The following is a 23,812-nucleotide window of genomic DNA, read 5'->3' as shown; positions in this document are numbered from 1 at the left end:
TTGACTTCTTGAATTTCTGAGTTGTTCATCACTAACTAAAATCTTTTTAAAACTTACTAAGGATGCATGCATTATTTTACTCTGAATTTCTGCCATGATTCCAGCGAGAAAGATAAATGGTATCCACTTAGCTGTTCTGTTCTCAGGGACGTGAAAGGGAGAGGAGAAGAGTGGCTAGAGGGGAAAAGAATTGCAAAAATTTCCACTTTAACTACTCCCCCAAGACACAACACCCACATGTGCACACACTCACTCAGCTCTGAAAATCAGAGGCGTGCCGCCAAGCAGCAGCATGTGACCTTGAGAGTTCATACAAGGTTTGAAGAATACATACTTTCAACCAATGAGCCTCAATACTATTTTGGATTAGCTCTGAGGATGGAAGTGCTGAAGAAATTCGGAATCAGGTTATCCAAATTATACAGAAAGCTTCCCATAAAACGTCCTTCTCTTTCCTCCGAGAGAAGCCTGATATATTAACCCGAAGGCATAAAACATTGACCTATCTCTTTAGAGTCATTAATATAGTGTCTATCTTCTTAAATGCCCTGAAATGCTCCCGACTTCAATATACTTGAAATTCCAGATCAATTATTCATTGTTTTTTTAAAAAATATGGTTCTTCTCCTCCTCTCCCTTCCTACCGAGGACAATATTGATTTTATTTTTACTTGCTGCGATTTATTAATGTGACAACATTTAAACCCAAAGACGCATATGTTTTGATTCCACTAATAAAAAATCACTGTTCCAAATTTGAACCCCATCAGTGGCCATTTGGGATTTTACATATGATTTTAATTTGAAATCTTGAATTTGTCACGTACCTTTTGTGTATGATATCACGAAAAAATTACGTGCGTTGTATTAAATACAGAACTAAATGTTGTAGCAATACACAGAGTTTTAGTCAGTGTCTTTTTTACTTACATTGCCTATAACAATTTAGTTACTTAGAAGACCTTAAAAGACCTCGGTTCAGACTTATTTTTATTTGTATTTTCTGGGTTACACTTATATAGAATAGAGTCAACCATGCAATTAGTGGCAGTTATTAAGAAGGACTTTCTTAGCGATGCACACAGAAAGAAAAATGAGACTAAGCTCTCTAGATGCAAAACTGTAAACAGTGTTATCTCTGGGATTATGAATGCTTTTTATTTTCTTCGAGTTTTTTAAATTACACTCTCCAAAATGAACACGTATTTTTTTGTAACATGGAAATAGCAATTAGCTCTTTATAAAGGCTGATTTTTAAGTTTGTTCAATTTTACTCTTTGCATATAGGCATACGTACAAAAAAAGTCACGAAAGAGAGTCCCCAAATTTTGTACCTTGTACTTGTAAATTTAAAATAATCTCATCTGATCCCCAGTTGTTATTGGCGATGCAGCTGTAATAGCCGGAATCTTCTGCCTTCACCGTGCGGATAACGAAGCTTCCGTTGCTGAAGATGCTCCTTCGCCCATCAATCGTTACTAGGCTGGGTGTCCCGTTACTGCCTCACAGGAAAAAAAAGGCACAGATTAAAGAAATTACAATCCAAGTTAGCTGAGGTTGGGGAAAAGCATAAAGACTCTCTCTGAAGCAAACGACACATTTGGAAGCTTGTATTAAGTAAGAACTAAACTATCATCATATGACAAAAACAATCAAATAGCTGAGTTTTGTACTTTGTAAAAAATGCTATATTGGAGTGAGGTCTGTGTCAAAGGCCTAGATTCTGGCTCCTCGAATATGTCAATAACTGCCATAGCCCCAGTGGGCCTTTCTCTCCTCCACTGTGCAGGCACCAGTAACTTCCCCTTTTTGGGAAATCCTCTTGTGGACAGAAGTGCCATTTTGACCAAATCATGTAGGAACAACTAAATTTTCGGACCTCTGGTAGATTCATTTGAAGTTATAGTTGTTAACAATTTTGACATAAGAAATGAACTGTAGCATCTCAACAGGGCAATGAGCTGACCCTAGTATAAAGAGAGTTTCCTTGCTGTCATAAGCGAGGCCACGGTGGTGAGAGTCCAGTCATCTAGGGTCATCCCCAAATCAGTCAGAATGCCACTTGACCTTAGGAGCATACTTATTTCCTTTGGATTAACTGACTTTAAAAGAGATGAGAAAAGTGGTCACTGGATGAAGACCGTTATTTCAATAGGTTATGTCTTTCAAGTGCTTTTGTTTTGAAAATAGGTACTCTTCAGAATCCGTTTTAAATCAAATCTCTGGGCACATTAGTGAATTCTCAACCCTTTATTTATAACCTAATTTCTTCCTCTGAATAGAGAGAAAGCATTTAAAAAAGTTACGCTGACAGAATACTTCTCACCCACTTTCTCCCTTCTATCTTAGCTGCTATTATTTTAATAATGACTGTTGAGTATGGAAAATCAGATTTTGTATTAGCAAAGTGCTAATGTATTGCATTTCTTAAAGTTATTTCTCAGAGCATTTGAGTCAGGGTTAGTCGGTCCATTATCTTGGAAGGGGAAGAGATGGGCGCTAAGTCTCACATAACCTTGGGTACATTCATCTTGGTTGTACAGGAAATTTAGGCGACAAGGCACAGAAAACTTACAGAGATTATGGGGTTGACGAGACTCTTTTCCTTGAAATAATTCTCTTACAAACTTAAAGGCTGTGAATTTACGGCGGATTGACACAATAGATCTGATCCTTTTAGTGCTAAAGCTAAGATCCACCCCGCACCCTGACCTCCCCTCTATCTCGAATCAGTCAGTAGGTTTCCTGGAGCTTTCATTAGAGTAAATGAATACCAGGTTCGACCACTGGACCCAACACTGTATGTCTGATGCCATCTCTCAGAGTTCACTGAGGGCATACACTGGGTTACTGGTTACCTGTCTTTCATCCATTTTACTGCAGGAGAAGGGTCCCCGACAGCTTTACAAGGCAAGGCGATGTCTTTCATCCATGGCGTAGTCACTGTGCCACTGAAGGTCAGGATTCGTGCGGGGGCTGGAGCACCAAACAGCAGAAGCCCAGTTACTCCACTTGTCTACACAGAGGCCAAAATGACCTTGCCCACTATAGCAACACCCCTAAAAAAGGCGAGTGCAGCACCGCCAATTAACGTCACACCTCTCAACATTATTCTCGGTGTCCGGGTGTGTACAAGGGATTTTCATTGTAAGAACATACAAATAGCTGAAAACCTCCTATTGTAGCATTTTTCCCCCTTCTATTGACTACAATTAAATATTTGGGGCTTCATAAGCTTGGCAGCTCCAAGCTGTGTTTTCTATGAGCCCAAATATTTTTCAAAGCACTTTATTAAGCAATTTATCTCAACAGCAAAAACTGCACATTAAAATACATTTTTCATATCTGAGAGAATAGACAATACAAAACATAAAGCCCCCAAAGACAGGAGGAAGTAAAACTGGAACAACTTCTATTTATCAGTTTTGTGGTACCTTCCTGACTTTATTATATAAACTTGATCTTCTGCATAAACATTAAGGAAAATGAACATTTTCAGAGTGGCCTCTCTTGAAAAACAACCATTTACTTGGGACAGTGATTCAGATGCTTGAACAGGAGCATCATGCAGAGGTGTCTGGTGCTGGCACAGTCCCCAAGTAACAGGAGGGCTCAGGAGGTAGAGGGGGAGAAGCCCAGGGTGGACTCGCGTCAGCAGGGGCCTCTTTGAAGACTATTGGGGCCCAGCACTGACAGGCTCCTAGAACCACCTTCTTGAGTGAGACACAAAAGATGACAGAGACACCAAGACACAAGTCTTCCAGAAGCAGAATCATCTGCCTGACCTTTGCCATACACTGGGACAGTACTTTCTACAATGCTCCATCTGCAAGCTCAGCATGGCCAGATGCACACAGATGTGGTCTTAAGACTGCAAGTGGAAGGTGGCTGCAATCTGATTCTGGACCCATAAAGATGGGACCAGTGTTGGGACCCCTCTACCACTTCAGGCTTGAGAGTTTGGACTGACCAACAGGCATAGGGGGCAAATTCCCCAGGAAAGCCCTGGAATTCCAGGAAAGGTGGGTTTCCTGGAGCCAACTCATTATGGAGTCATCCTGGTCTAGAATACAAGCCTTGGTCATTGAGGTCTACCAAACAACTCCCGTTTTTGTTGTTCTGAGCTCTGTGGGCAAGAGCAGAGAGAAGGAGGAAATGCCAGTGGGCTCAGAAGCTGGACCATTTTTGTGCAGCAAATATTACAACAAAACCCAACCAAGTATTTGAAGCAACGTTCCTGCCTGCAGGGGAAACAGAAGCTCTTCCTCCTTAGAGAAGGGTCTTCCGAGACGGCTCATGGATGGCACCCTTCACCACAGAATGGAGTATTCTAGGGCGGAGACCACTCTATCAGTCCTTGACGTTGCAGATTTTCATCATGATAAGAGAAATATCCTGGTCAGGTAGCACCGGCTTTCTGGCATTGGTAGTTTGCATTTTCCCTTTCAAACCTTTCAGACTGTCCTTTTATGAGGAATGTTTTCACAGAAAACTAGGGGAGAACTCGTGAAACCTAGCTAGAGTTAGGGGCTTTCAAGCTTTTTAAGAGTCCCCTCTACTGTAAGAAATATATTTTACACAAATCCCAGAAGTTACACACATATTAAGATGTGCGCGTGAAAACAGTTATGCAAATTAATACTTAGTGTGTATGATGCATTCTGCTTCTTTTTCAAGTCTAGGCTAGACTATTTGACTCTATTCCATTGCATTCCGCTTTAGCTCTTAAATATGCTGGTTATAAACCTTAAAATTAATTCCAGGACTTAGGGACGATTTCCCATCTGCTTTTTGAGCCCCATCCTTCCAGCTTGAACCTTTCTGTTTTTACGGTTTGCCAGTGTCTGGGGCTTCCGAGTGGTGCCTGCCAGCCTGAACATTTGCTCCATGCTTGAGGAACTCCCCAGCTCAGCCCCTTTCCAGAAAATCCACCTAGATCAACCCTAACTCTGTGTGAACCCCATTTGAGCATGAGAAGCTGAACATTTCTGGAGAAATCCATGTGATTTGGGAACCATTGTGCATTCATGATCACCAACCTACACCAGACTCTTCAGCTTTCCCTGCCGGTCCTTCTGTTTCCTTAGTGAATTCCTTCCTGCTTCTCTGCAATGATGATTTCCTCTTGTCCCTCCTCTTCTCAAATTTCTGGTCCTCCATCCACCTCCACCCCCACCCCCCTCCCCCGCAACTAAATTGCCTAATACTTGAAAGAGAAAATTGAAGACACCGCTGGGAACTCTGCATTTCCTGCCACCAAATCTATAAACTCACTTGCGTTTCCTCCAGCAAACCTCGGTCTTGTGGCCATCGCTCTTTCTCCTGTGTTATCAACCTCTCCCTCTCTGCTGGAGCCTTCCATTGCCCTACAAACATGTCTTGCTAGCTGACATATTAAAAAATAGTAAAACCAGAGCCTTCCCCTCGCCAGACCCCCTGGACCTCCAACATGCTACCCTCTTTCTCAGCTGGAGGCCTTCTCATGTTGCAACACCATTGTCTTCCCTTGTCATGTAACTGCACTCATCCTTGAGGGCAGGTAGACATCATTTATATATATATAATCCTTAGAAGAGACTCTTGTGTGCTTACCAAACCCTGTTTCCTTTTCCTTCTTGACATTCACCCTGGCTTCCTTTCCCAGCTCTGTTTTGAAAATCACTAGGGCTCAAGCCTTCATTCTACACAACAGAATGTGGGTAAAACTGATGACCATGCTTCCAAGTCTGGCCCATGAAAACCTCTCTTGCCAGCCTCCATGCCCTCTCTCTCTCCATCTATGTGGCTGGACATGAAGGACCCCAGGACTTGAAATCACAAGGTGGAGGAGACCTGGATCCCTGAGTCACCATGTGGAATGAGCCACCTGTCCAGGAATATCTGTGTTGGCCTGTGTTACTATGTCAAGCCAGGGAAACAGGGATATCTGCTTCAATGGTCAGGCTTCCTCGACTATATCACCCCTGTGTCCCTAGCCTAATGCCTGACATACAATAGGCACTCAAAATGATTTAAGAAATGGCCAAATGACATTTAATTTCCCCAGACAAGTCGTACTCCTGGGGAAGTAGCCAGTTTTCTTTTGTGCCCCTTTGAGTATATCACCTCCTACAACCTCAGCCAGGACATTCCTGGCTATGTCTGGAGATATAACATCGAACACACAAAAGGAGAGGAGGTCTAGCCATCGTTAATCCTACATCTTATGTTGCATTTCTGTTTTTAATCCCACAGTGCTGTCCTTATGCCCATCAATAATCATTGTGTTCAAATGTTAGAGAGTGTATGTTAGGGGTGGCTCGATATCATGATCAAAGAGTATGATAAATAAAAACAAAAAAATCCACCAATTTGTTTTCCTTACCAACAACATGCTTATTTTCTATCTGTATTTGTTTTTAAAATGTGACACTATTCTCTTTTTCCCTCAGTATTTTATTCTCTCTTTCTCAGCTATCACACTAATAAGCATGTTATTAAGAGCACTTAGAGGTGAAATTGCAATCTTGGAAAGCTCACTCTCTCTTTCAGGCACCTAGAACCCGCATGAGTAACAAATGGCCAATGTGGTGTAGTCCAAAATAATGGGGCAGCTCCCACTGGCCTGGAATTGTGATGTAGGTACACCTGATCATGATGAGTGCTAATTCAGGGGGACCCTGTGCACAGGGTGGTAGCAATGACCAGAAGTAGAATAAGAATATTCTGTGCCTATACGTGCTCTTAACATCTCAACGGGAAGACATTCTATTCATTTTTAGGGACTTTTTGTTCTTTGTTGACTCCAACTTCCCACTTTTACTTAAGGTCTTTGTTTATAGCACTCTATCAACAGAAGAAGAGCTAATTATCCCCTTATACTTGTAAGGTTCCAAATTCCATAGACCAAAACACAGACATTTCTCTTTAAGAAGTATGGTACCTGGTTTTGGTGAAAGTAGACCTTGCTGGGAAGTTGCTATGTAGCGATTTTCATCTACCCATAGAGGTGAGTGGGAGCTCCTTTTCTTAATTTCCCAAAAGACATATTAAGTTGTAGAGCCACCCACACCTCTAGGAGGATTCTTTTCTGATACGCCCAAAAGCCCAGTGCCAGCTAGCAGCCACCCTTTTTCTTGGGCTGAAATATGGTAACATGCGAGGTTCTGATTTACTTCATTTTTAAGCCTTTGTAAGCTTTATTTCGGATTAAATAGAGACTTAAAAACAGTCAAATGACAGTGGGAAAGGAGGTCCTTTCTACAGTGACACACCTTTAGCTAATGGCTCTACGGTGATGATCTCGCTGCTGTTGCCTCTCCCAGCCGAAGTCACGGCCACAACCCAGACGCTGTACTGACGATTCCGACTCAGGTTAGGAATTCTGTAGGAAAATGAGTCAGGAGAGGCTTCAAACTCGCTGATCACCTGTGAGAGGAGACATAAATGTTCCCACATTCAAGGAGGCAAATGGCACAAATGGATTTCCTAAAGGAATGGTTATTAACATATCATCTATCATAAGAAACCAAAGCCACCATTAGTCCCTCTCTGGAAGGCTGGATTTGCAATATGAATACATATACATCTATCTCCCCATAGTCTACCTTTCTCTATGCAGCAGCTTTGACAGCCACCAATCAGTAATATAATCCTTTAAATTAGGGGTCCTTTAAATCTAACCCTTAAATTAGAGTAACAAGAACCAGATTTAGCCTCCTACTGGAAACAACCACAGAACATGCAGGATATATGAAACAACAGTTTCAAAGGCATTGTTCCTCCACTAAGGAAGGACGATCATCTCTGAAATACAGGAAACAAATGAGGCAAGACCCACAATTGGAGGGTGTTTACATTTTTTGAGAGTTTCCAGGCCATGACACAGGGAAGGGAACCCAGGAGGAGCCCAGCAGCTTCCCTGACTTGAGGAGACAGAACTGAGAGACTAGTAGGGAGCTGGAGTTCACAGGACTGAGTACCGGGGAGGAGAGAGCTACACAGAAAGCTCTGGAGAGCTAAAGAGCGTCCCACTGGGGTACTCAACTGAGTGGATCTGTGCACACATGTGAGGAACTATCCGAGGCCAGGGAAGAACCACCTGAAAGGATCAGAGGTCACAGCACGCAGCATTTACACAGAATAGTGCCTGTTCCCACCAGACAGAGGGCAAACCCTCAAGATTCATGGAGCATTAGATATAGTACATAAGGGTCTTTCCTCAGTGATGGGCAATAATTAGCCCTAGATTGGACATCACATGGGTATTGCCTAACTAATATTAAAAGCAAGATTCATAAAGATTAAATTGACACTAAGTAACAACTGCATCCCAGAACAAAAGTCAAAAATATTCATGGAAATAAAAATATCCAGTACCCAATAAGGTAAAATTCACAATGTTTGGCATCCAATAAAAAATTTCCAGATATGAACAACCCAAATAGCCATCAACTGATGAATGGATAGACAAAATAAGTTGTATCCATACAACTTATTACTCAATAATAGAAAGGAATGAAGTATTGACACATGCTACGGCTTGGATAAATCTTGGAAACATTATACTTAGTGAAGGAAGCCAATCGCAAAAGACCACATATTTATGATCCCTTTCTAAGAAATGTCCAAAATAAGCAAATGCACAGAGATAGAAGCAGATTAGCTGTTGCTGGGGGCAGGGTAGTGGAGGGAGAGAATGAGGAGAAACTGCTACCGGGTGTGGGGTTTCTTTTTCGGATGATGAAAATGTTCTAAAATTAGATAATGGTGAACTTTGTGCAGCTCTGTGAATATATTAAAAATGACTGAATCGTATACTCTATAAGCATGAATTTCTTGGTATGTGAATTATACCTCAGAAAAGCTGTTATAAAAAATTCCAGGAAGGTGAAGAAGCAGAAAAACACGACTCGTAAAAAAATACAATTCAATCAATCCAAATCGACCCATAATTGACAGAGATATTATATCGAGCAGACGAGGCCATTGAAAAGTTATTATAATTGTATTACAGCTATAACTGTATACACTCAAAAATTGAAGTAGATACATGAATGATATAAAAAGACCCAAGTTAAACTTGAAATGAAATTATAATGTGTGAGAAGAAGAAGGCACTGGATTAGATTAATAGATTAGCTCTCGTAGAAAAAAAAGATTCGTGAACTTGAAGACAGATTACTAGATGAAGCACAGAGAGAAAAGAGAATATATAACTTAAAGGAGCCTTAGTGAGCTATGGGACAACATCAAGCAGCCCGACATAAATAAAACTGGAATCACTTAAAGGAAGGGAAGCACGTAGGACAGAGAAAAACGATTGGGGAAATAGTGGCTGAAAATCTTCCAAATTTGATGAAAACTACAGATCCATAAAGCCAAGAACCTCAGCCATAAAAATATGAAGAAAACCACACCAAGCCACGTCATAATCAAACTGCTCAAAACCAGTGATAAAGAGAAATCCCTAAAAACAGCCAGAGGGGCTGGCCCCACGGTGTAGTAGTTAAGCTCGGCATGCTCCATTTTGGTGGCCCCAGCTTGCAGGTTCGGATCCCGGCACAGACCTACGTTACTCATCAGCCATGTTACGGCTGCGTCCCACATACAAAATAGAGGAAGACTGGCACAGATGTTAGCTCAGGGACAATCTTCCTCGGGTTAAAAAAGAGGAGGATTTGCAATGGATGTTAGCTCAGGGCGAATGTTCCTCAGCAAAAGAAAAAGAAAAAAAAAAGCTGCAGAAAAGACACACACACACGAAGGAACAAAGATGAGGATGCCAGCAGACTTCTTGTCAAAAACTATCCAAGTGCTATTGAACGTCCCCTCCAAATTTATGTGCTGAAACCTAATCCCCAAGGTGATGGGATAGGAAGTGGGGCCTTTGGAAGGTGATTAGGCTGTGGGATTAATGCCCTTAGAAAAGAGGCTGCAGAGAGCTCCCTTGTCCCCTTCCACCATGTGAGGAAACAAGTCTGCAACCTGGGAGAGGGCCCTCACCATACCCTGATCATGCCGGCACCATGATCTAGGGCTTCTAGCCTCCAGAACAAACACAGAAAATTAGCATAAGGAAATGGGAGTGACGCTGTAACAAATACCTGAAAACGCGGAAGCAGCTTTGAACGGGGTAGAGGCTGGAAGAGTTTTGAGGTTGATGTTAGAAAAAAAGCCAATGTTGCCTTGCTAAAGGTGATTCTGGTGAGAGGTCAGAAAGAAAAGAGGAGAGCTGGGGAGAGCCCCATCTTCTTAGAGAACGCGAATAATGACATACAGAATTGCACAACAGAGAAAAGATGATCCTGGTCACAAAGTGGCAATGAACTTGGCTGAATTGTGTCTGTGTTCCAGTGTTCTGAGGAAGGTGGAATTGCAAGCATGAAATCGGATCCTTAGCTGAGGAGACTTCTAAGCAAAGTGTTGAAAGCGTGGCTTGGTTCCTCTTGACTGACTTTACCGACATAGTAAAATGCAAGAAGAGAGAAATGAATTGAAGAAAGAATGAAGCAAAAAGGAACTAGAAGTTAAAAATTTGGAAAATTCTCAGGCTATCCATATTCCCCCAAAAATGAGAAAGCAAATTTGGGTGAGGACACTGGAGGATGCTGCCCGGCAACCATTTGATCAGGAGATTAGCTTGGGTGTGAACGCACGAGCCTAATCAGCCACCCCATGAGAACGCTGCCAGTTTATGGGATAGAACCAAGGCAGGCTGTTGAACTCAGATTCTACAAAGCAGGACCATAAAGCTATTTGGCTGTGAACTTGTGTTATTCTTCAAGAAAAGGGAAGAATGGCTCTGAAGGACATTCAGAGATCAGCAGGATCACCACCTTTGTAATTGAAGCTTTGGGGGCGGGGACCCCCCTGGAGCTGTGGCCATCAAACGCCCACCTGGCAGATCCCTGGGGTCTACTCTGGTGAAGAGAACCACCGCCTGGGTGGGGTCCCTGCAGAGGGCCCCAGCACGGGCACAGCCGCACTCAGCAGTGGCGGTGATGTTGTAATCCTAGTGGGCCTGGAGGATGCAGCATTAAACCTATGAAGACTATTCTTGTGCCTTAAGATCCAACGGAGTTTGCCTTGCTAAGTTTCGGACTTCCTTGGAAGCCATCACCCCTTGTTTCTTTCCTTTTTCTCCCTTTTGGAATGGGAATGCCTACCCTGTGCCTGTCCCGCCATTGTACTTTGGAAGCACGTAACTTGTCTTCTTCACAGGTTCACAGCTGGAGAGCAATTTGCCTCCGGATGAGTTGTACCTTGAGTCTCACCCATATCTGACTTAGATGACATTTAAATGAGTCTTTGGACTTTAGACTTCAGAGTTAATGCTAGAATGAGTTAAGACTTACAGTACTATTGGGATGGAATGAATGGATTTTTGCATGTAAAAAGGAGGTGAATTTCGAGGATCCAGGGGCAGAATGGTATGGACTGAATGTTTGTGTCTTCCTCCAGATTCACAGGTTGAAGCCCAAATCCTTCATGTGATGGTTTAGGAGGTGTGGTCTTGTCATGGAGGTGATTAGGTCATAAGGGTGGAGCCCTCACAAATGGGATTAGTGCCTTATAAGGGAATGAAGACACCAGAACTCTCTCTCTCTACCAAGTGAAGATACAACAAAAAGCCAGGAAGTGGGTTCTCACCAGACACTAGACCTCCTAGCACCGTGACCTGGGAGTTCCCAGCCTCCAGAACTGTGAAAAATAAATGTGTGTGGTTTAAGCCTCCCCCTGTGGTATTTGTTATAAAAGCCCAAGCTGACTAAGACAAGGAAACGAAGGTAGGGACCGAGTCAGTGACTCACTGAGGTCGTGATGCCAGCCGAGGGTGGACAGAGGCTCAAGCTCGGTGCTTCCACTCTCAAGTCCAGTGCTGTTTCCTCACACACTCCATGCTGCCAATTATGAGCAGCCGAGCACAGGAAGGACTTATTTCTACCCCTGCAAGCTGTTAAGTAGACCTTAGTAGGTCAACAGGCTGCATAAAAAGCAAGACCAGCTGTGCAATTAAATAAGGGACGTAAATGTTAACTATACATCTTAATCGTCATACATCCTATGCTCCCTCACAATCACGTCAGAGAATTGCCCATTGTCAAATATTTAACTTACAGGTACACAGTGTCAGGTGATTAAAGGGAGACTACAGGGTCCTTGCACAGATTCTTCAGGTGTGCACATATACATTAGTGTGCACACGTGCATGTGTGTGCACACATCTGTACTCTCCCTCCTCCCTCCACCGCCCACACCAGTCCTCTCTCATCTTCAGAAAATCATGGGAAAATTAATGCCTCCAGAATTTCAGAGGGAATTTGGCTTGCCTCCTGGCAAACTGAGGAAATAATCCCAAGACTGTGTGTACTTGCATTCTGCCATGTTCCAAGGCTACGTTGTTGCCAAATTAATTTTACAAAGCTTAATGATGTGCAAAGTGTAACAACTGCATTAACAGAGCATTAAAATGTATTTACAAATTTAGGATTTCCTGTGAAGAGTACATAGCTTTTAGTTGAAACTCAACAAGTATCCTGTCTATAAGGTGCCATTGGTCCTTGACTATCACTAAAACATGTATTTTATTTAATTTTTACCTGCAACATGAAGCATGGCTAAAATCAAAGGTAAAAATATGATTTCCTACGCAAAAATATTTGTTCACTATTTATATGGAAGATTAACCAAGAGCTGAAGTAAAAGGTTTATTTATAGAAAATTCCTCCAGTTGGAATGATGTTTCTCTATAGATTAGGTTGGAACGGAATAGTCAAGCTGTTCAAGGTTCCTACTGTTTATTTGGGAAAGTCAGTTGCACTGGCGTTGCCACCCTTTGATGCCACTGCATTCCCCTGATGACTGCCATAATTAGGCACTTTTTTTCTGGTCTCAGCAGAAGGGCAAGCAGAAAGTTGCCAGCTGCACATCTTAAGCAATCGAAGAGTTGATATGTTTTCTTTGTAATATATGTCACTGGATATTAAATGTGACTTTTCCTATTGTCTTGAAGTTTTAGCAATGGCCTTAAAAGGTGAGAATAGTGCCGAAGATGCCAGTACCTTTTCTCCTAACAAGAAACATGAGATCACATACGCAGGGCTTTCTGGTTCTGAGGCTTTGCCCATCAGCATCTCTGGGCCCCATAAGAGGCTGAGTCAGGAATAAGGACTTTTCTGTTGAGAGAGGTCTGTGTGCATTCCCACCTAGGGGTGAGAGGGGTCTTTGAGCTCCAAGAAAACCACTCAGAGATCTTGGAGTCTGGAAGGACATAGAGATTGGCAAGTGAGTCACAGCTGAGAAGGCTAAGGCTAGCCATAATGGCAAAGGATAGCCCTGCTCACAATGGGAGAGAAGGCTGTGCTGGGGCTGGCTGGGGTAAAGATGCTTACACACGGACCCCACGGGAGAGAGCAAGACTGGATGCCTCAAAAGGGAAGTCCGTAGGCACGAAGTAGCGCCTATACAAGGGTGTATTGCAAATTATATAACATTTATTTTAAACAGCATCACTTATCTATAGATAGTGCATAATTCAACTATTAACAATTTCAAGGGGTGGCAACAGGTGAGAAAAAAAGAGCTAAATGGGAAAAAAATGAGTCAAGCTCATTCAGGGTAGTGAAGCAAGTCCATTTGATTAAATCCTTTTCCTTAATGCTCAGCCAAAAACGCTTGCTCTGAGAAAGAGGGAGCATGAATATTGTTTCCTTATGAAACATTTTCCTCAATATTTTATATGAAATATAGTAGTATTGATTATGTCTATGTTTCATTAATCGTCTTTTTATTGGACATCAGATATTCCAACACAACGATCCAATAGTGTTTAAGCTGACTTGCTGATTTCACATGCATTTCATTATATGACACTCCCTCCTAAATACTGAGAATGTTCGATGAGAAGGGATGGATTTTATTTCCAAATTTCTCCCAATACTTCAGCTAGGTCAACACATCACAGACTTTGAAGTATTAATGGAGCGTGGAGGGAATAAAAAGTGACAGAGGAGAGCTTGACTCTCAAGGGCAACAAAACATGAAATTGCAGCATAAGAGAAGCAAACTCCCACTTTCTTAGAGATTAAGGAATCAAATGCGGCAAAGGAAGAAATTTGTGGGGAGGGGAGAAAGACACATTTTTCCGTATTGAAATATCTAAATGTTTAATTTCCTTCTAGAACTGCAACTCTCTAGACTTATTGTCTTAAAAATTAAGACAGAGACATTAGCCATTCAAGAAGAATTTATTATGCTTAAAATGTGAATTAATCTTGAATAGATTACATAATTGGGCTAACCATTTATTTTAAGGGAAGACTTAAGAGTTAACTTCATGACCTGCGGAAACACAGAAACAATCAACATTAAGGAAGTTCTGCTGCCAGGCATATCACTTGCATAAGCATGGGTTTTGGTGGGGAATTCTGCCCCGCAGCTCATTTTTGATTCTTCTCTGTGCTGGCATGATGGAATAGACAGGAAATTTACAGACTGGAGTTGTCATTCTTCTGTGCCTATCATGAACTCCTGTTAGCCATTTGAGATAAAAAAGTCTGTTCTTCCTCATCTAAAATGTATTTGAACGTGTTGATTCTGTCAGCATCCAGAGTTGACCTAACATTTATTATTAATTAATCACTCTCGATTGAAATGGCTTCTAAGTGGCAGCCAGTTATTTATTTCTTGGTTCATCAGAGATTGTGAAGTAATAAGAGCAGGTTCTTCTCTCTAGCTGATGTCACCTAACAGGGATAATCCACAGAGTTCTTGAGGAAAGACTTTGGTTTTCTGTTTGAGGCATACAATTAAGATATAGAATATTTATGTAGTTTATCCATTGGGCTATCACAAATACTGTGTTTGCAAATGGACTGTTCATGGTTTTATTGTAGGAGGTAGTTGGAGGGTCATGCCGACACCACCACAGTGGGAATATGGAGGCCCATGACTGATGAGGGATAACGAGATGTGTAGGACACCTGAGGCCAGCCTCATAAACTTGCTGGACTACAGATCCCTCCTTTGGATTACGGTAAGAAAATTTATGCGAAAGATCCTAACGTCACACCTAGTAATAAGAAACGCTCAAAAACAGTTGCTGAGTTTGAATTCACAGGCATTTACTGAATTCAACTCCACTGTGTAGATTATAAGGTAAGGTCCCTCCCCAAGGACCAAGATATGATCATGGCGTGGCAAATGGAAGGTTAATTAAAATGAGGCATGGTGGGATTCCAACAAATTCTTACTAAAATCTAGAAATTAAATCCTTTGCGTTCCTTTTCTAACACTATCACTGTCATAGTTGAGGACGTGGATTAATATTTGCAAAATGCCTAGGAAAGTAAATGGAAACTTCATGCATTTCATTAAAAAAATATTTAGAGCAAGTTTTTACAAGACTTCTGACATGTTTGCCTTCCTAAAATTGTACCCAGAATGGAAAATTCAGCTGATGGTATAAACTTTGTGACACCCAAGCCACGCAGCTCATTTCCACTGTTCCACATTTCTGCTCGATTGCCTTGGGTCTGGCGGATGGAGTCATGGATTTCTAAGGAACTGGACAGTAGACTTGTCAAAAGAATGTAAGCGTTGCTGGAAGGTTACTCTCCCAGGGCTTCAGTGTCACCCCACAAAAAGCCTGTGAACAGTGTCTTCCAGACCTACTTTCATTCCAGAATGATTTCTGCCTTGTGGTGCTGGTGTAATATTCTTGCTCATGTTTAAGATACTTTTTAACCAGTAAATAAGATAAAATTAGCCACAATGAGCTACTTCAAGTGCTCTTTAGTAATTGCTATAAAACTGGATGTTTACCCAATAATGGGCAAATCCCTCTTGCTATTTAGCTCAATGGATGAACTTGTAAAGCCGTGTAAGCTTTCTTTAATCCCCTCAATCTGGTGCCATATTTGCCCTTTATTTATACGTACTTTAGGGTCTTTATCTCTATTCCGCTTTGGATTATGCTCTTCATGCTCTTACCATCTCTCTTCCTGCTGGGTGGAGTTCAGACTCTCTGAGTGGTCCTTCCTCACCCCTCCCTCCACTTATTCCCCAGGGATCCAGCGTTGGGACCCACTAACCACCAGCTGGAATGGACTGTGGAAATGCCTGCTGTACTAAGTGAGTTTAATAAGGACCTAGAAGTTATTTGAATACAATGGGGAAAAAACTGTGTAGAGAATGACCATGGAGTCGCAGGCTGTTCAGTGTGTCTGTCAGATATAAAAAGAATTCCACTTTAAAGAATTTCAATTAATCTTTTACTGAAAATTCTATCAAAGAAATGTGGTGCTTTAATATCTAATTATTAACAGGCAGTTAAAAAAACACTTGAATGCTCTGATTTTGTAGATAGAATGCTCACAGTAGTGATTAAAAATACCTCCCCCAAAACGGAATAAACCAAATGGACCGCTCTCTTAATTACAGAGCAACAACACTTTCAGAGCATATAAAATCTTTCTGTTTAGCGGCAGAGAAGTGGTCTGGATTACATTAAGAAGAAGCAGTTAGCTGGATCAGTTTAAGATTTGCCTCTGTTGTTTAAATTCCTACGTAGAATACATTTGGATCCTATTTCCATTTTATTTCACTATTTTCATCTCTGAAAGGAGAAAATATGGCACAAAGCCCTTCCTAAAAGTCTAGACTGGGACGGCCAGCGCTTATAGAAAGATAGCATCCTTGTTTCATCCGGTCAGTGTTAGTGGCTTCCTCTGACTTTACTGAGATTGCTGTAGCTGCTATTGGCTATGTATGACTATGGCTACTTTTAAAAAAGCTTTCCAAACAAAATATATCATCTTTTGGCTTCCAAATATAAAAATTATTGTTATAATGTTTTGCAAGTGAATGAAAGTTGATATCCAGAAAAGGCAGGAAAGAAACTAGTATCTCCATGTTATTATTTAGAATCAGGGCACTGTCCAATTTACCACTCTGGCACTACAGGATTCTTATATTTCCCAGGCTCTTTCTAACAAAACCACCTCTATTTACTACAATTTTGGATCATGCCTTCTCTGTTGTCATACCATCTGCCATACTTGATTGCCATCATCTATTCAACACATTCCACACAAAAGAACTAGTTTAGCATCTTATAACTTCTCACATATAAGAAAGAAATTAGTGAGAAAAGCTCTTCTTTATCAAAAAATAATATATGCACAACATACATTATTGGAAAAAATAGCTATTTTCCACGGTCTTAATTGAAAAGGATTTAAAGCCATTTATTTCCCTAAATAGTACCACATGTCTGTGTCAGTCCAAATAAAAAAGATAAGATGTTTTCAAAGCTGGAATCTTTCAAAGGCTCCAAAAGTGGTTGATCAAAATGGCATTTTAATCTGTGGCTCCTTGGAAAGCAGGAAGCAGCATTGGAGAAGCACGTTCAGAGGGGCATATACTCCAGTCTAGTCTGAATGAGTGCCATCTCGAAGCCAGAATACTTATTGGCAATTTATCTGCACAATTGGGCAGGCTATCTTGTGGGACTGAGCTTCAAAAGAGATTTCCAGGGCTTGTTTCTGTACAGAAATTCTATTTGAATATATGCTTCTGTTTTCCTCTGCTCCATAAAGTAAAAAATTGGGCTCAGGATTTTAAAGCTTTCTCCCGACCTTAGAGTATGTGTCACCTGCATTTTGACCAACTATAGCAACTGGACAGCATCACTGGATGGCAATGAAATTGAATGATTACTGAGGAAATTGAATGAATACTAAAATATGTATTCAACAGAAAGATCGAGCAGTTATTGGCTGGTTCATTGAGGATAGGTAAAAGGAGAATGAAGACCACTTTTAAAGGACTAGATTATAAAAGATAACATGCTCCTCCCACTCCCCAAAAGGATCAAATTCTAACAAACAGATGTAAATTGCAGCATAAAAAATTTAAAGTTGCTTTAGAACAATATTTCATCAGAATTGGCTTTGAAATTCTGAGGTATTTCCAAGGAAGCTTCAAGAATATACTTCCCAAGAGATTTTATAAAACCAGAATTGGTTTTCATAGGTCTGGGATGTGTAGATCTCGCTCTGTCTCAAGGAGACTTTTCTAGGCCTTTTTATCCCAGCCATGTGATTGTACGAGACCATGTTGAGTACTCTGGTGCAATGTGGTTGAGTACAAGAGCACTAATACATGGGCACCACACACAAGTACACAACAAAGCTCTGATGAACAGGAAATTAAATACACATGTGTAAATGGAACAGGACTGTGCATTCTTATGCCAACTGTTGGCATTTCTATAATTTCTAGCTTTGCTGTTACAGAAAGAAGAGACCCACCATTGTGTCATTTAGATAGAACTAAGGAAGAATGGCTGTCACGTCAGTGATTTAAAAGCATAGGGCTGAGACAGAGAAAGACAAACACCGTATGATTTCACTCATATGTAGACTATAAACAAAGTTATGGACAAAGAGAAGAATGTAGTGGTTACCAAGGGGAAGGGGAGTGGAGGGTGGGCACAGGGGGCAAAATGGCACACTTATATGGTGTGTGACAAATATTAACGTACAACTGAAATTTCACAATGTTATAAGCTGTTATGACCACAATAAAAGAAAAAAAGATAAACCATGAAGACACTTAAAAAAAAAAAAAAGGGGCTAGCCCCATGGCCAAGTGGTTAAGTTCATGCGCTCCACTTCAGTGCCCCAGTGTTTCACTGGTTTGGATCCTGGGTGTGGACCTAGCACTGCTCATCAAGCCATGCTGAGGTGGCGTCCCACATAGAAGAACTAGAAGGACCTACAACTAGAATATACAACTATGCACTGGGGGGCTTTGGGGAGAAGAAGAAAAAAAGAGGAAGATTGGCAACAGATGTTAGTGCAGGGTCAATCTTAAAATAAATAAATAAATAAATAAAATAAAAGCAAAGGCATTTTATCTAACTCCTTCTGGGATAGAAAGCATCCCAAAGTGTATAACACACTTTCCTGCCTTATTAAGTAGAAACTTCATTATACAACTTAACCTCTGTTGGATGACTCCCAGTCATCATCCATAAAATTTAATTCAACACAACATTTGCTGAACATCCACTATGTCAGCATAATACTAGATTTTCTGAAGGCATAACAGTGACTAGCTGTGGTTCCTGCGCTGAGGAAACTGATTCTAGGGGCTCAACCATGTCCCCGTCTCACGATAATGCGAGATATTATGGTTACACCAAAGGGACGTTAGCGATCAACGCCGAGGATCCTTGAAGTGAGATGGGGCCACCTTCCCAAGGAAGGCAGTAGGCATCAGAGTGAAGAGCCCAGACCCCGAGCTCAGAAACCTGTGGTTTGCAGACTCTGTCTTTTCCTTGCTGAGCTGTGTGGTCCTGGCCAAATTGCACAGTCTCCGTTTCAGTACCAGTCCAGTGAAGATAATAATAACAACCTCTTCTGCATAAGGTCGTCATCAGAATTAACTGTTGAAAAACAGCATTTTAAAAAATGTGAGTCATGAAAGCAATTTAGTGGGTCATGACAATCGCTTAAAAAATAAAATAGAGGAGAAAAAAACCCCAAAAGAACAGAAAATATCAGAATGCCTCATGTGTAGTAAGTGTAAGTTTTGTTTACGAAGCTTTTGTTGTGCACGTCCTGGATTGCGATTATAAAATCTATTTCCTATCGTGAGCCATGAAAAAACAAGTTTGGAAACCACAGGGATAAAGCATTTAGCAGATGGGACTAGAACACATTTTGAGGAAGTGCTCAAAAATGGTGGAATAAATAACACAGCATTTAAGTTGAGCCTTAAGAATAAACATTTTTACATAAGAAGATGAGGGGGAAAAGGGAAGGAGGACCCAATACAGACACACACTCACGCGCACACACAAACACACACACACGAGACCTGGCGTAGTTGAGACACCAGATGGGGGCAGTTTGGTAGAGTATGAGACTGGAAAGGAATTGGAGCCGGATTGTGGAAATCTGTACAGATCATATTGAGGATTTTGGATTTTAATTTTTTTAGGTAAAAGGGGAGAAGTCAAGAAATTTGCACAAGGGAGTGATAGGATCAGACCAAGAATTTGAAAGAATACTTATGGCCGTGATGCAGACAATGGACTGGGAGCTGAGACAGGTATTGGAACGGCTTCTGACCCAGTTTTGGTTCCCCAGGCGAGGACTTGAACCAAGGCAATGGCAGTGGGCATGAAAGAAACGGGGAGGATTAAAAAGACTTTGCAGAGAGAGAATCCTCATGACTGGATGTCATTTTGCAGATGCTATTTCCTCTGATCATAATATCCTCTCATCAAGTAAAATTCCCCTCCTGCAAGCTAGGGCTTTATATATGTCCCAAGAAACTATCTCTGACCCTATTGTTTGAGTAACACCCCCATCGCCCGTGTTCCTGTGTCATCCTCTGCTGTGCATTCCACTCTTGTGACCTTTGCCACCTCACACAGAACATAATGATCTCTGATATTATCTGCCCTCCTCAAGTTAGGAACTCCTTAAAGAAACACACTCTGCCCTTTGTCACAGCAGTCCCACGGTAGTCATTAGAGCTGGTCTCTATTCTGGTTTGCCGTCTGCGGGGTGCATGTTAAGGTTGTACTTCCTGTTCCCTTGTGGTTGGGTGAGGCCATGTGACAAATGAGGGCCAATTTAATGTCTATAGCAGACCCTCCAAAGACTTCTTTCCCTCTGCCATAAAACTCTCATGGGTCCTTCTTGGGGTGAAGGTAAGTTGGAGCAGTTATCACAACTCACAGTGGACATGAATGTGAAAGAAACAAAAACTGTCTGTGTAAATCACTGAGACTTTAGGCTTCCTTGTTTTGCTGCATAACTCAGCCTCTCCCCACTGACGCACCTTGGAAGCTGGCTCAGTGTCTAGCTGAGAGTACTGCTCTACATAGATTTGCTGTGCAAATGAAGAAAAGATTTGGTAGCCAATCAGATAACGAGTGGAGAAGAAGAAAGGCATCAAAGGTAACCTTAAGGCTTCTGGTCAGAGGACAAAGGATATTGTTAGATCGTTAGCTCAGCTGGGAAACAGGAAGAGAAGTGGGGCAAGAGCGAATTTGGCTCTGGACTGGTGGGACGTGAGGGACTGGTGGGGTCTCCATGAGGACTGATTGGTTCTCTAAGATTGTCAAGATTAGGGATAAAAATTTTGTGCTCCTTAACTTTAGATGCCAGTTAAATTATGAGAATAGATTCAATGAGCCATGGAGATAGTAAAGAACATGTAAAGAGAATAAAGGAGGAATAGTGAAAAATGCCTACATTTAACGGTAGGGGGTCAAAGGTGAGGGAGCAACAAAAGAGAAAGAATAAAAGGGTAATGGAAGCTAAGAAAGAGAGAATGTAAAAACAAATGGCTTTACAATGGAATGCCACGCTAAAACGAAATAAAATAGGAAGAACATTAGGAAGAGGTGATGGAATTTTACGACCAGGAGGTCCAGGGTGTCTTCTGAGCTAGGAACAAAGAACATTGCGATGAATATCAGTATAAATAGAGATGGTCAAGTCAGATACTACTTGCCTGATTCCATTATTGCACCATGTTTTGACTTGAGATCCCTGAGCATTTCTGGTTCTCTGAGGCCACTGTCTCTTGTCCTCAGCCCCACTCTGGTTTATTAAATGCAGTTGTGGGAGGGTTGGGAGGCAAAGACACACCTGCTGCTTTGGACTGAAAGTTATCTGGACCTGGTGAAAGTTCCTCTCCTTGCTTCCCAGAAGACTTGCTTAATTCCAAATGGTGGGCAACATCGTGCAGAGTTAGTCGCCCAAAGTCTCCTTTTGGTCAAGAATACTAGTACATTCTCATTTGCTCGTTCAGCAACATCTGTTCAGCACCTACTATGATAATGGATAAGATTATCATCTGAAACTGGAATAATTGATGTGGATCACAGCTCACTGACATAATTTTTTTATTCTTCAGTAATGAGAAGTGCGTGCTATCTAATTTCACCTTTTAAGCTCTACGTCAATCAGCTTAACATTGTAAAACAGATGATTTCTATATCCCGGTGTTTATTTAGTACACACAATTTTTCACAGACTGCTTTTACGTGGGGAGTAGCGGAGAGGAAAATCCAGCATGACTGCTTTCCACCCAGAACCTTACAAGGTTAACTTGCTTCTTTGCATTTTCATGGCTTATCATAGTGTGCGAATTGATCATTCAGATCATTGTATGTTAAAATCAACAGCCACAGTCCAAAAATCATGTGGCTGAGGTTCTGGAGCAAATGAGCTTTGAGACTTTGCTTTTTGAATCCCTGATGGGGCAGGTCGATGACTCTGCATTTGCTCCCCTCACGGATAGACTCCAGTTTCCCCAGCCCCACTTTTAGAAAACCAGTCTTTTGTTGAATTTACAGTTTCTTGTCTGTTGACATACAAAGTTTCAAATTCCAATATCTTTTACTATGCTGAATTGAGAGAACACCATGAAACAAATGCCTTTTATTAGAAAACGCATTTTACGTGTTGGAGAAGAGAGCGGCGCCTGTGTCATTTCACAAGGTCCTTTCACAAGGAAGATGAATTAGGGATCTTGAGAGAAAACTGACATCAGCAAGAAGGTTAGCTAAGGGACTCTTATAAAGAAGATTAAATTACAGAGTATAGTGTGTCCTGATTTATCCTCTCATGTTCTACATTCAACTATGAAATCATTTCAAGGAAAAAATTCAGATAGATGAGCAAGACAAATATACAGAGCTAAGACTGCCCTCTGGTGTTTATTCTGACACATAGACAGAAAGGAAAAAGCCCCGGAAAATTTGATAGCATTGTTTTCTGACTTAAAATTATAGAAACTAAAGATGGGGGGAAAAAATCTCCCTTTCCAGTAATTTATAGTTTCTCAGTGATTCCATCCGAAAAAACAGAATAAGAGATGAGGTTTTCAAGTAGTCACCTCTAAGAGAAACGTATTAGCTCTCTCTGATCTTTACTTGTTATGGTATTATTTTGTTTTAAAAATAGGCCTCGTATGGGAAATCTCTGTCTCTCCTGCTCATTTTTGCTGTCAACCTAAAACTGCTCTAAAAATTGAAGCCTATTAGAGAAAACAGTCCTCGTGGTCTTAAATGATGTTTGAAATAGATGAATCTCAATGTGGCTCCAGAGATGGAATGAAACTGATTCTGGTTCACTTCCCTTTATTGAGGACAGGACTGGGGTTCTGGATCCTTCTTGCAAAATTTAATAAATTGCTTGTAGCTCAGAAGACTACAGGCACCTCATGACAGTCATATTTCTAGATCTATAGTGTTTTCTAATATGGTCAAAAGGCAGACACCCTGCTAGTGATTGTAAGACATCAACTAGGTGAGAAACTCAGTTGCTATTTCCCACCTTTTCTGGTTGTCGTTTTTGGAAGGCTCTTGTTGAGAGGGTACCAGATGGTCCAATCCCGTTGTTCCGTGCATGGAGAGACAATGGAAATCCCTGGGCAAATCATTTCTATCCATCCTACAGGCTGTTTGATCATGTTTTCAGGATAGTACTCTTCCTTCTTGATTGCATGTAATTTGTAGGCTGGGAGGATCCGGGCCAATACGGCCCACAGCGTCCACAAAGGGGAGCGCTCTCATCCAAGCGTCAGTCACTCCGGGCTAAGTTCAAATAAGCCAGGTTGGGGTTTTTAGTTTAGAGATAAAGACTCGCTTGGGAAGGCAGAATGAGAGCGAGCTGCTGGAGTTCTCTGTACCCTGCTGGTCTCTCTCTGGCTTGTTGGACTCAAAATAGCAAAGGTGAATCGTTTAGCAAATAGATAGCTGAATGATGGCACGAAGAGCAACAAGAAGCACTCCACATTCTGG

At 41.4% G+C, this 23,812-nt stretch overlaps 1 protein-coding gene across 1 annotated transcript in view; it reads right to left on the bottom strand.

Moving 5' to 3' along the window:
* LOC124234382 (Down syndrome cell adhesion molecule-like) overlaps positions 1-23,812 on the bottom strand; it is a 684,040-nt gene that overhangs the window by 56,409 nt on the left and 603,819 nt on the right. Inside the window, exons 22-24 of the mRNA XM_046651745.1 lie at positions 7,254-7,407; positions 2,859-2,976; positions 1,335-1,498 (exon numbers count right to left, since the gene is read on the bottom strand). Of these exons, the coding sequence (XP_046507701.1) occupies positions 1,335-1,498; positions 2,859-2,976; positions 7,254-7,407 (436 nt within the window). The remainder of the gene's footprint in view (positions 1-1,334; positions 1,499-2,858; positions 2,977-7,253; positions 7,408-23,812) is intronic.

The sequence above is a fragment of the Equus quagga genome, unplaced genomic scaffold (genome assembly GCF_021613505.1).
Source record: "Equus quagga isolate Etosha38 unplaced genomic scaffold, UCLA_HA_Equagga_1.0 73442_RagTag, whole genome shotgun sequence".
Lineage (NCBI taxonomy): Eukaryota > Metazoa > Chordata > Mammalia > Perissodactyla > Equidae > Equus > Equus quagga.
The sequence above is the reverse complement of the archived record's forward strand: the minus strand, read 5'-3'. Positions and strand labels throughout refer to the sequence as shown.